This window comes from Elephantulus edwardii, unplaced genomic scaffold (genome assembly GCF_000299155.1).
Source record: "Elephantulus edwardii isolate Elephantulus edwardi_28Jun2011 unplaced genomic scaffold, EleEdw1.0 scaffold00419, whole genome shotgun sequence".
Lineage (NCBI taxonomy): Eukaryota > Metazoa > Chordata > Mammalia > Macroscelidea > Macroscelididae > Elephantulus > Elephantulus edwardii.
In genome coordinates, this window is record NW_006400169.1 from 24 (window position 1) to 13,913 (window position 13,890).

The 13,890-nt window shown below is 44.6% G+C and overlaps 1 protein-coding gene across 1 annotated transcript in view; it reads right to left on the minus strand.

The window, feature by feature from the left end:
• Positions 1 to 864: 864 nt before the first annotated feature.
• Positions 865 to 13,890, minus strand: part of SCTR (secretin receptor) — a gene marked incomplete at its 3' end in the record, with an annotated part of 107,761 nt that continues 94,735 nt past the window's right edge. The window contains exons 5-10 of the mRNA XM_006902503.1: positions 12,549 to 12,646; positions 9,391 to 9,527; positions 7,477 to 7,537; positions 6,080 to 6,149; positions 1,682 to 1,774; positions 865 to 1,097 (exon numbers count right to left, since the gene is read on the minus strand). Of these exons, the coding sequence (XP_006902565.1) occupies positions 865 to 1,097; positions 1,682 to 1,774; positions 6,080 to 6,149; positions 7,477 to 7,537; positions 9,391 to 9,527; positions 12,549 to 12,646 (692 nt within the window). The remainder of the gene's footprint in view (positions 1,098 to 1,681; positions 1,775 to 6,079; positions 6,150 to 7,476; positions 7,538 to 9,390; positions 9,528 to 12,548; positions 12,647 to 13,890) is intronic.

Here is a 13,890-nt window from a genome sequence, read left to right on the forward strand (position 1 = left end):
TCTATTGGGAAGAAGCCCTTGGGATCTCTTACAAGCGTACACCAGTGTGGAAGGGAAGCTTGAAAACGGTGCACAAGGAAGCCACCTCAGATAAGGAGCGGACAGGCGTTCTCAAAGGTACCCGGGATATCCAGTGTGAAGGAGCCCTTGGGAACTCTGACAAGCGTGCCCCAGGGTGGAAGGGAAGCTTGAAAACGGTGCACAAGGAAGACACCTCAGAAAAGCAAAGGACAGGCATTTCTCAATGGTACCTGGGATTTCCCGTGGGAAGAAGCCCTTGGGAACTCTGACGTGCGTGCTCCTTTGCGGAAGGGAAGATTGAAACGGTGCACAAGGAAGTCACCTCAGAAAAGTAGCGGACAGGCTTATCTCAAAGTTCCCCGGGATTTCCGGTGGAAAGAAGCCCTTTGGAAATCTGACAAGCGTGCTCTGAGGCGGAAGGGAAGCTTGAAAAGGGTGCAACAAGGAAGCCACCTCAGATGAGCAGCGGACAGGCGTTTCTCAAAGGTGTCCGGGATTTCCGGTGGAAAGAAGCCCTTGGGAACTCTGACAAGCGTGCTCCTGGGCGGAAGGGAAGCTTGAAAACTGTGCACAAGGAAGCCACCTCAGATCAGGAGCGGACAGCCGTATCTCAAAGGTCCCCAGGATTTCCGGTGGAAAGAAGGCCTTGTGAACTCTGACAAGCGTGCTCCAGGGCGGAAGGGAAGCTTGAAAACGGCGCACAAGGAAGCCACGTCAGATAAGCAGCGGACAGGCGTTTGTCAAAGTTACCCTGGATTTCCGGTGGGAAGAAGCCCTTGGGAACTCTGACAAGCGTGCTCAGCGGCAGAAGTGAAGATTGAAAACGGTGCACAAGGAAGTCACCTCAGATAAGAAGCAGACAGGCGTTTCTCAAAGGTACCCGGGTTTTCCGGTGGGAAGAAGCCCTTGGGAACTCTGACCAGCATGCTCCGGGGCGGAAGGGAATCTTGAAAACGGTGCACAAGGGAGCCACTTCGGATGAGCAGTGGAGAGGCGTTTCTCAAAGGTGTCCGGGATTTCCAGTGGAAAGAAGAGTTTGGGAACTCTGAGAAGCGTACACTGGGGCGGAAGGGAACCTTGAAAAGGGTGCACAAGGAAGCCACCTCAGATAAGCAGGGGACAGACATTTCTCAATCGTACCCGGGATTTCCGGTGGGAAGAAGCCCTTTGGAACTCTGACAAGGGTGCGCGGGGGCGGAAGGGAATCTTGAAAACGGTGCAAAAGGAAGCCACCTCAAATAAGCAGCGGACAGGCGTTTCTCAAAGGTACCCAGGATTTCCGGTGGGAAGAAGCCCTTGGGAACTCTGACAAGCGTGATCCAGGGCAGAAGTGAAGCTTGAAAACGGTGCACAAGGCACCAACTTCAGATAAACAGCGCACATGCATTTTTCAATGGTACCCGGGATTTCCAGGGGGAATAAGCCCTTGGGATCTCTGACAAGCGTGGTCCTTGGCAGAAGGGAAGCTTGAAAACTGTGCACAAGGAAGCCACCTCAGAAAAGCAGCGGACAGGCGTTTGTCAAATGTACCCGGGATTTCCGGTGGGAAGAAACCCTTGGGAAGTCTGACAAGCGTGGTCCTGGGCAGAAAGGAAGCTTGAGAATGGTGCACAAGGCACCCACCTCAGATAAACAGTGCACATGCATTTTTCAAAGGTACCCGGGATTTCCGGGGGGAAGAAGCCCTTGTGATCTCTGACAACCGTGGTCCTGGGCGGAAGGGAAGCTTGAAAACGGTGGACAAGGAAGCCACCTGAGATAAACAGCAGACAGGCGTTTCTCAAATGTACACGGGACATCCAGTGGGAATCAGCCCTTGGGAACTCTGACAAGCGTGCTTCTGGGTGGAAGGGAAGCTTGAAAACAGTGGACAAGGAAGCCACCTGAGATAAGCAGCCGACAGGCGTTTCTCAAAGGTACCTGGGATTTCCGGTGGGAAGAAGCGCTTGCGAACTCTGACAAGTGCGGTCCTGGGCGGAAGGGAAGCTTAAAAACGGTGCACAAGGAAGCCACCTCAGATAAGCAGTGGACAGGCGTTTCTCAAAGGTACCCAGGATTTCCGGTGTGAGTAAGCCCTTGGCAACTCTGAGAAGCGTGCTTCTGGGCGGAAGGGAAGCTTAAAAACGGTGCACAAGGAAGCCACCTCAGATAAGCAGGGGACAGGCATTTCTCAAAGGTACGCGGGATTTCCCGTGGGAAGAAGCCCTTTGGAACTCTGACAAGCTTGCGCCGGGGTGGAAGGGAAGCTTGAAAACGGTGCAAAAGGAAGCCACCTCAAATAAGCAGCGGACAGGCGTTTCTCAAAGGTACCCAGGATTTCCAGTGGGAAGAAACACTTGGGAAGTCTGACAAGCGTGGTCCTGGGTGGAAAGGAAGCTTGAAAATGGTGCACAAGGCACCCACCTCAGATAAACAGTGCACATGCATTTTTCAAAGGTACCTGGGATTTCCGGTGGGAAGAAGCGCTTGCGAACTCTGACATGCGTGGTCCTGGGCGGAAGGGAAGCTTGAAAACGGTGCACAAGGAAGCCACCTCAGATAAGCAGGGGACAGGCATTTTTCAAAAGTACCCGGGATTTCCGGTGGGAAGAAGCCCTTTGGAACTCTGACAAGCGTGCGCCGGGGCGGAAGGGAAGCTTGAAAACGGTGCACAAGGAAGCCACCTCAGATAAGGAGGGGACAGGCATTTCTCAAAGGTACCCTGGATTTCCGGTGGGAAGAAGCCCTTGGAACGCTGACAAGCGTGCTCCTGGGCAGAAGGGAAGCTCTGAAATGGTGCTCAATGAAGACACCTCAGAAAAGCAAAGTACAGGCATTTCTCAAAGTACCCGGGATTTCCCGTGGGAAGAAGCCCTTGGCAACTCTGAAAAGCGTGATCCTGGGCGGAAGGGAAGTTTGAAAACGGTGCACAATTAAGCCACCTCAGATAAGGAGCAGACGGGCATTTCTCAAAGGTACCCGGGATTTCCGGTGGGAAGAAGACCTTGGGGACTCTGACAACCATGCTCCAGAACAAAAGGGAAGCTTGAAAACGGTGCAGAAGGAAGCCACCTCAGATAAGCAGCGGACAGGCTTTGGTCAGTTACCCGGGATTTCCGGTGGGAAGAAGCCCTTGGTAACTCTGACAAGCATGCTCCGGGGCGGAAGGGAAGCTTGAAAACGGTGCACAAGTAAGCCACCTCAGATAAGCAGCGGACAGCCGTTTTTCAAAGGTACCTGGGATTTCCGGTGGGAAGAAGCCCTTGGGAACGCTGACAAGCGTGTTCCTGGGCGGAAGGGAAGCTTGAAAATGGTTCACAAGGAAGCCACCTCAGATAAGCAGCAGACAGGCGTATCTCAAAGGTCCCCGGGATTTCCAGTGGAAAGAAGCTCTTTGGAAATCTGACAAGCTTGCGCCGGGGTGAAAGGGAAGCTTGAAAACGGTGCAAAAGGAAGCCACCTCAGATAAGCAGCGGACAGGCGTTTCTCAAAGGTACCCCGGATTTCCGGTGGGAAGAAGCCGTTGGGAACTCTAACAAGCGTGATCCAGGGCAGAAGTGAAGCTTGAAAAGGGTGCACAAGGAAGCCACCTCAGATAAGCAGTGGACAGGCGTTTCTCAAAGGTGTCCGGGATTTCCGGTGGGAAGACGCCCTTGGGAACTCTGACAAGCGTGCTCCAGGGCAGAAGTGAAGCTTGAAAACGGTGCAAAAGGAAGCCACCTCAGATAAGCAGTGGACAGGCGTTTCTCAAAGATACCCAGGATTTCCGGTGTGAGTAAGCCCTTGGCAACTCTGAGAAGCGTGCTTCTGGGTGGCAGGGAAGCTTGAAAACGGTGCACAAGGAAGCCACCTGAGATAAGCAGCAGACAAGCGTTTCTCAAAGGTACCTGGGATTTCCGTTGGGAAGAAACCCTTGGGAACTCTGACAAGCAACCTCCGGGGCCAAAGTGAAGCTTGAAAACGGTACACAAGGAAGCCACATCAGATAAGCAGCGGACAGGCGTTTCTAAAAGGTACCCAGGATTTCCGGTGGGAAGAAGCCCTTGGGAACTCTGACAAGCGTGCTCTGGGGCGGAAGGGAAGCTTGAAAACGGTGGACAAGGAAGCCACCTCAGATAAGCAGCGGACAGGCGTTTCTCAAAGGTACCCGGGATATCCAGTGGGAAGGAGCCCTTGGGAACTCTGACAAGCGTGCCGCAGGGCGGAAGGGAAGCTTGAAAACGTTGCACAAGGAAGACACCTCAGAAAAGCAAAGGACAGGCATTTCTCAAAGGTACCCAGGATTTCCCGTGGGAAGAAGCCCTTGGGAACTCTGACAAGGGTGCTCCTGGGCGGAAGGGAAGCTTGAAAACGGTGCACAAGGAAGCCACCTCAGGAAAGTAGCAAACAGGCGTATCTCAAAAGTCCCCGGGATTTCCGGTGGAAAGAAACCCTTTGGAAATCTGACAAGCGTGCTCCAGGGCGGAAGGGAAGCTTGAAAACTGTGCACAAGGAAGACACCTCAGATAAGCAGCGGACAGCCGTTTTTCAAAGGTACCCAGGATTTCCGGTGGGAAGAAGCCCTTGGGAAATCTGACAAGCGTGCTCAAGGGGGGAAGGAAAGCTTGAAATAGGTGCGCAAGGAAGCCACCTCAGATAAGCAGCGGACAGGCTTTTCTCAAATGTACCGGGGATTTCCAGTGGGAAGAAGCCCTTGGTAACGCTGACAAGCGTGTTCCTGGGCGGAAGGGAAGCTTGAAAACAGTGCACAAAGAAGCCAAATCAGATAAGCAGTGGACAGGCGTTCTTCTGCAGCAAATGCTTCATCAAGTCCTCATCACTTTCTGCAAGCAAGATTGTGTCATCTACATAGGGAAGTTGTTGATGAGCTTTCCTCCAATCCTGATGTTACATTCTTCTTCATATAGTCCAGCTTCTTGAATGATTTCCTCAGCAAACAGATTGAATAATTTTGGAGAAAGGCTATCACCTCAACACATATGTTGCCATTTCACCTGGAAGTTCTAAAAATACTGATATCTGGATGTTATTACCTCTCACTGTTCTAGGGCAGGGACTGGGCATTGATTGTACTAGGGAATGATAATTCTTTAAAACATAGTGTATAAAGAAAATATGCAGTAGTCTTTGAAACACTAATTGAAGGAAGAGACAATATTGTAACATTGAATAAGGAAAATGAGAATATGGAGAATAAAAAAAGGAAGAACTTGCTCAGCATTTCTCAAGCTGAAATAACTAAAAAACAAATTTAAGCCTTGAATTGCAATGCTGAGAGATGCTATGGGGAAAACTTTGAATGATGCAGGAAGCACCAAAGAAGATGTAAGGAATAGACAGAGTCACTGTACCATAAAGAACTGGTTGATTCTGAACTGCTTCAGGAAATAGCATATGATCAAGAATTAAAGAAGTTCAAACTGCACTGAAGACATAGGCAGGGGGAAGGATCCAAGAATGATGAACTATGAACTATCAATTGATATGTTTCAACAGATGAACCCCTAGATGTGCTCACTAGTCTGTACTAAGAAATTTGGAAACCAATTACATGGGTAACTGACTGGAAGAGATCTATATTTACTCCCACTGAACTCCCACTCATAAGGGTCACTCACATACCTCTTCCCACGTTCACACTCAAACTTCCTTTTCTTCTGATCCCAGTTTAGAAGGAGAACAAATTGAAAGTAATCAAGACCCAATGGTCTTGATTACTTGGTTCTTAAGCAGTGAAGGTGTTCTTAAGCAGTGAATGGTTCTTAAGCAGTGAAGGTGTATCTCAGGCCCACATGAGATAAGATACTCTCTCTGATCACCACATTCAGCTGCTGGTCATAGAAAGAGTGGGTTTTGTAAGAGCTCCTCCCAGCCACCCCTCATACAAAGACAGAGTACCTCTTTCTGCCAACTCTTCTCTCATGGTGTGAAGAACCTAGAACTCCCACCAACATGTGGAAACTATGAGTTTTGTTTATCCCCACACCCAAAAAGAAATGCTAGCCTCATCTTCTAGCCCAGGGGCCAAGACAATACTTGGTCTCTCCCTGTGGAGTCTCCAAGGAAGGCTGGCACTTACCAGGATGGAGAGGATCACAGGTCCTCGGATGACCCACCAGACAGATGCATTGACATTGATGTCCCAGCACCTATGAAGGGAGAGCCAGGCATTGTCAGAGCTGGCCTGTCACATCAGTGACCCGAGTCCTGTGTGTACTTAGCACCATCATATCCCTCCCTTCTCTTTTTGTCTGGTGTCCTTCTGGGGCACCTGGGGCAGTGCACCTGGGGCAGAGCCCAGTGAGTCTCTGAGACAGCAGACATACAATCTGAGAGCTAGGGGATGCCTGAACCTCAAAGCTAGTTCAGTCAAAATTCTCTGTGGAGCTTCATGGTAAACTCAGCAGTCAGCAAAGGCCACACAGGGTGTCAGTGAGTGACTTGATGGATGACTGACTGGAAATAACTTTTCTGTCCTGTGTCCATGCAATGCTCCCTTCTTCAAGGGATCTCAGCACCTGAGGACATCAGGGAGGGAAAATAAAGATATTTGGCAAACCAAGTCTCTTGGGCTTGGTCCAAGGAAGCTTCAACTCTGTCTCACTTTATTTTTTTGTCCCAAGTAGAATTGATAAATGCTTAGAACTTCTCTTTTTTCCCCCTAGAAAAGCTGAAAATCCAGATTAAAAGGGGGGAGGGAAAGTGAAATCATTCAATTGAAAAATAATTTTGTAACACAGAAATTTGGTGGTGTGAATATGGACAGTAAACTACTCTACTTGTATGTCTCATCTGATATGGTTGTGTCATTATCCACCTTACCTACTTTACAAAATCACATTAATATTCTGTTGTCCAGTTGAAAGGCTGCACCCACTCTTTCAAGTCTTAGTTTTTCCCTTGTGCCTTTCAAGCTTTCTGTTCCTGTGTCTATTCCAAGGTGAGCCTTCCTGGGCTTTCCTCCTACCAGAATGCCTCACAGGCCCTGCAGAGAACAAAGCTAAAGCTGGCTTGTCCTGTCTTTGCCATATCTGGTGCATGGATAGTGCTCTGCACACCACCTACTTCATATGACTGAGGCACCAGGGCAGGGAGAGGCTGTGAAGGGGTCCAGGTTGAGGGAAAGCTGGACTGGCCCCTACCAGGGAGATATGTGCCTGATGTATCCAGACCTTATTTGGCACATGGCCTCCCTCCAGATCAGGTAGGGAGGGCAAGGGGATAAGAGGAGAATTAGTAGGGTACAGACTTGAAGGCACTCAGCACATCTGGATAATCCCACTGTGCTAACGTCTCAGGTTTACTAAGTGTTCTGCAGCCTGACACACTGGAGAACTCTTTCATGACACCAAAGTGAGATATCCTCAGAAAAGGATCTATACTGCTGGGAGAACTAACTAGATCACATAAAAAAAACCCAAAAAATGAAACAAAACAAAACAAAAAACCAAACAGATATCTTTTCCTACAGCTTACCCATCATCTTCCAGAAAGTGCCTAGTGATAGCCCATAAAGTAACAAAGATGGCTGGAGAACCTGAAAAATAAAATAAGGGAGAGAGACAGAGAGATGAGGAGCAAACAATCAAGCTATCTCCAGACCAAGTACTGACCCAGCCCAGGATTTGAAACTCCTTTGTGGATAGTTCCATTCTTCAATGCCCTGGTAGAAGTCAGGGTTGGCCATTCTGCTGGCCTTGGCCATCCTCCTGCTGCCTACTCAGCAGCGTAGGTACTCTAGTTTGGCTGAATCGACCTCAATCTACTTTTTCTTCCTTGTTTGTATCTATGCTGGAGATTAGAATAGTTAAAAGAAAACTTGATTCTCCCATTTTCTTTGCAGATTAAGTGTGGTCGAGTTCTAGCCAATGAAATGTAGGTAGAAATACTTGGAGAGAATGTCCCTTCCCAAATAAAATGGAAAAACCTCCCCAAAAGAAAAAAAACACCAAACCAAACAAACAATCTTTAGGTTTTGGTTTTTATCCTTCTTCTTGCCTGGAACATAAATACAGATGGCAGTTGCAACACCCACTTTGCAGCAATGTGGTATAAAATATGAGGTCAAAGGCCTACACTAAAGATGGTGTAACAGAAAAATATTGTCTTTTGTGGCATCATGTTGTTTTAGTTATGTGCCATCAAGTTGCCTACGACTCACAGTGACCTGTGAAGCCTTCCCTGTACTGAGCCAGTCTCACTGACTCTAACATACCTAATCCTATTGACCCAGTTACCATATCAATCAATCTCATCTGGGGTCTCCCTTTACTGCACTGTCCCTCCACCCTTCCAAGCATGATGTCCTTTTCCAAGGAGTGGTCTCTCCTGGCCATGTGCCCAAAGTATGTGAGACAGAGCATAAGAATGCTTGCCTCCAAGGAGAAACATGATTTCACCCTCTCCAAGACAGACCTATTTGTTCTCCTGATGGTCCCTATATTTCAATGTCTTTCATATACTCCTTCTGTAAAACGCTTGTCTGTCATACACTATTCTAAAGCTGAGCATCCAAGTTAAGACAGATTAGGAAGAAAGATTTGTTATTCACTTCTGAAAGAACAGACTTTTGAAAGCCCTATGTGGCTTCATAGAACCACTGTTCCACCTCTGGCTTATCCATTTCTAGAGTATTATTCTATACTCCAAATCTGTCTTAGAGAAAGTACAACCAGGGTGCTCCTTAGAGGCAAGGATGCTGAAATTTTGTCTCACATACTTTGAACATGTTGTCAGGAGGGCCCAGTCCTTGGGAAAAGACATCATGCTGGGAAAGATGGAGGGTCAGAGAAAGAGAGGAAGACTTCCACCAAGATAGATTGACACAGTATCTGTTACATTGAGCTTGATGGAGATCATGTTGACAAAGCAGGATAGGACAAAGTTCAAATCTATTGCTAAATTCAAAGGTACCTAACAGCAACAACAAAATACTTATTTGGGAAAGAGTAACACATGTTTAAGTCACTGATACAAAGTTTTGTTTTTTACAGCAAAAGGGTTTCCCTACTGGCATATGAATGAAAACAAATTTAGAATAAGGAGAACATTTGGAAGGAGAGTGTTAGATTTAGCAATGTATCATTATTTTCCTGCAGGCATATCAGCACATGATCATTTTCTTTCTGAAATCAAGCCCAACCTTACTCAGACACGGTCAGAAGCTGGCTGGAGTGTTTAATTCACTCTTGGAAATGGAAAGGAGATACAGGTCCCACAGACTTCCCAATAAATGGTTCACTACCTAGATGGGGTCCAGGGGAATGTCCTCATGCCCCAGTTCCCAGTCCGGTCACTGGCCCCTTTACCCTAAGCACTGAGTACAGCTTGAGCAGGGGTATGGGACACGGGAATTAAGCCACAACCTCTCCAGCTTAAGGCAGGGCAGACATGTTACCCTGTGGGCGTCGCAGTGGGTGGCATCATCTGAGAAGAGCACAGCATCCTTGATGAAGTTGGAGAGGGCACGCAGGATGAAGGACAGGAACAGGTGCATGTGGATGTAATTGCGAGTGCAGTGGAGCCTCCTGGAGGGAAAAAAATGCAGAGCAGCAGGGCTCAGAGCTGGGAGGGGCTTGTCTGGCCCCCATACATGTGCCCTATGTGACAAAAAACAGCTCTCTCCAGGCCAAGCATCAACCTGTGAACAGAAGGAATGAGAACCCAGAGCCTCGAGGCCCAGGTCCCACTCCAATGCCAACATGAAAAAGAAAATAAATCTAGGAATATTAAACATAGTTGTGATGGCTGCACAGCATGATGAACATAATTAACATCACTGAATTTATTATAAATTCAATAAATGTTGAAATGGGACTGTCCTTGGGGTTGGGGAGAGACTGAGTAAGATGGGTTCAATAATGTATACTGCAGTTAAACAGAGGAGGGAGAAAACTGTTTAAAAGTTTAAAACTGTTTAAAACTGTTTTAAATATAACTAGGTATTTCTGTCATCACAGGAGTCTAGAGCGAGGGCCACATGGTGGAGGGGACCTGGGGGAGGGTTTGTAAAACAATGAAAGAATCTTTTCTTTTACTTTTCCATAATTTTTGACATGTACTTATAACTTGTTAGTCAAATTTGTGTCTTCTAGGTTGCAACACCCCCATGATACATCTTCAAGGATATGAACATGTACGGCCAAGCACAATCAATAAGAGTGCATTTAAATTCCAAAATCAATCTCCATAATAGTCTATGTGTTTCCTACTGCCAAAGGGGCCCTTTAGAGTAGTGAGAGAAGATCTTCACCCTGAAACCCACAGCGTCCCTTTTCAGCAGGAAGTAGCTAAGAGAATACGCTGTCCCCTTTTCCTTATGACTCAGGGTGAAGTCTCTCTCAGAGAGGAGTGATAGGGATTGGCAAAGGACACACTGACAAAGAAAATTAATCAGAACTGGCTTTGACAAGCACTGTGGCATTTGGACAAGAACAAACTGGGAGGAGGGTAGAGAGAATAATGCAACAATGAATGAATGGAAACCCAAAATCTCTGTAAATGTTTATGAAAATTAATAAAATATAATTATAGGGAAAAAAAGAAAATTATAAACAGTAAAATTATTATCAAGGAAGATTGTACATTAAACTCAACTTGAAACTGTACTGTAAAATTCAATCTCTTAAAAAGAGGAACCACTGAACTGAAATGTTTGGCATAAGAGGCTAGATTTTAAGGATTTCAAGGCAGTTCAAATCCACCAGCAGCTGCTCTGCAAGAGAAAGATGGGCAATCTCCCATTCAATTAACAGTCTCGAAAAACTCATTTGAAGGTTAGGTATGAGTTGGTTCTGACTTGATCATGATGAGCAAATAGTTTATTAAATCATATTGTTTCAATTAAGGATATGATTCTCAATGGGTCTTCCCCTCAACCATTTCCCAATTTATCTCATGGATGTTATTATTTCAATATTCATGTTTTAAAATAAACTGATCAGCTTACTGCTAAAAAAAAAAGAAATGGCAAGTGTTTTATTTTCTATACAACCCCCACCCATCTATCTCCATATCTGTTCCGTGTTTATTCTCATTCTAGAAAAAAAAAGAGAGATGCAACAGAGTGTGGAAATCATCAAACTATCTTTAGTATCACATGCAAATAAAATAGTCTTGAAGATTATTCAAAACCAACTGGAATAGCATACAGACAAGAACTGACAGAAATTCAAGCTGGATGCAGAAGTATCATCTATGAAGGATGAGCATGAGGGATATTATTACTGATATCAGATTGATCTTGGTAAAATCAGAGAATACAAGAAAGATGCTTATTTGTGTTTTATGTTTTACTGACTATGCAAAGGCACATTTGGTTGTGTGGCTTATAGGAAATTATGGTTAACATTGAGAGGAACTGGGAATCCCAGAACACTTCATTACGCTCGTGTGAAACCTACACATAGACTAATGACGTTTTCTAAACAGAATAAGGGAACACTGCATGTTTTAAAATCAGGGAAGGTGTGCTTCAGGGTTGTATCCTTTCCCCATAATCATTCAATCTGCATCTTAAGCAAATAATGTGAGAAACTGGACTATATGAAGAATGTGGCATCAGGATTGGAGAAAGATTCATTGACAACTCATTAATGTTATACAGATGACACAGCCTTCCTTGCAGAAAGTGAAGAAGACATAAATCACTACTGCAAAAGGCCAAAAATGGCCTTCAATTACATCTTAACGTTTAGAAAACAAAAATCTCACTACAAGAAAAATATGCAACATCATGATATTGTTGCTGTTGATTGTCTTCGAGTCGAGCATGACTCATAGTGACACTATGAACAAAAGGCTTGAAGCCCCTCTACAACTGTCGACATTTGTCAAAATTCATAGAGTTTCCGAAGGCATGTTATTTAGGAAGTGGATGCCACTTATTATTTATTAATTTATTATTATTTCTGATTATTATTATTATTACTGGTATCAGATTGATCTTGGTAAAATCAGAGAATACAAGAAAGATGCTTCTTTGTGTTTTATGTTCTACTGACTATGCAAAGGCACATTTGGTTGTGCGGATCCCTGAAGCACACCTTCCCTGATTTTAAAACATGCAGTGTTCCCTTGTTCTGTTCAGAAAACTGCATTAGTCTATGTGTAGGTTTCACACGAGCGTAAGTAATGAAGTGTTCTGGGATTCCCAGTTCCTTTCAAGAATTTATTTATTAATTTATTAATAACAATAATAATAATAATAATAACAACAACAACAACAATAATAATCAGAAATGATTCCTGCAAAGCCACGGGGCACAATCAGTTCTCAGCAAGCACAGGTAAGACTTTCCTTCTACCCTGAGAACTCCACCAGACTAGAATTAAGGACCAAACTTTGTTCATATTTAAGATCCAAGTTTGTGGCCACAAGTAAAGGAAGGAACAAATGAACAAGGCCATAGGAACTTGACTCTTGCTGCCAGTGACCCTCACAAGAGGGGATACTGTGCCCACTCAGATCATCCTTTCTGTGCTAAATTAAGGAGAGACTTGAACTTGTGCAGGGCATCTGGGGATGGAGAACAGGCAGTTGTTCTCACCGGAAAGCACAGAGGATGCTGAGGGCAACCAGGAGTGTCACGAGGGAGGAGCTGTAGCCCACGGTGTACAGGACCTTCAGCTTCAGTAGGAACCTGTGCTGTGGAAAGAGGTGGGTGTCAGCCCATTCACCCAGCCTTGCCCACTCCACCCCCTGCTGCCGCAGAGAGCTCCATTTTTGGCAGCCTGAACTCTACCAAGCTTGCTTAGTATTCTGTTTATAACCAAAGGTACCAGTGAACAAACTCCCAACATCTTGACCTTGGAAAATATCTCAGAAATCATCATTTATGCCCCCTACCAGCTCTCTGGATTTAAGCCCAGACTGGAATATCTACAAAGATGAGAGGCAGTCTTCTGAGCAGTGATTCAGTGTATGCTACTAGATGTCTTTTTTTTCTCATAAAAAGTTAAACTTTACCTTTTATATTACACCTGTTTTTCTTTTTTATGTCTTCTGAAGCCATTTAAATTAAGAGGAATCTACCTTAGACAAAAAAAATGTCATTTAAAAAAATTTCAAATTTTAAATTTACATTTTAGAACAATTTTAAATTTATAGAGCAACTATAGGGGCAGCAGAGAGAGGTCTGTCATTTTAAAATACAAATGAATGTCCGTCCTCTTTCACTTATCTTCTCAGCATTAAATATTTCCTGCCTCTTCAATCTTCCTCAGTATCACCGCCTTAACTAGTTGTTGATTAGCTTGCTTCTGGCTATTTTTCTTACATACAATATCCATAACTGAATAGTTGAAGAGCTACAGATGCATTCTCTGTCCAGAAACAAGTGGAGTAGGGCATCTCTTCCTCTTTTCTTTATACTGAGCTCCTATTCATGCAGTCTAAAGAGATATTCATTGAACTGTGGCTACCTCACACTGTTTACTCATTTTAATCTGTAAGCATTTTGATAGACATGAATAATGGAAAAAATAAACAAAGACATACAGAGACATAATTAAAATGCCTGTGTTTAGGTTCAAAAGACAAATTGTATGACAATCTCAGGAAGAATCAAGGAAATAAAGATGATATGCTACATTAGCCAAATTAACAAGTATGTAAAACTTAGAAAACTGGTTTTATCTTTCTGAAAGGAGGACAATATGCATCAAGGATTGTTGGAATATAAAATTCCTTTGATCTTTCTTCAGCCTCAAAAAATTAGCCCTGAGAAACAACCAGAAATACAAAGGCATATTTACACATAAAGATCTTTATCACATAACTAACTACAAAAGAGTTAATGAAACTATTTTAAATTAAAATAATTTTAATGATAAGCTGATTCATATCAAGGATCATTTTTTTAAAATTTAGGTTGTTTATTTTTCATTTCA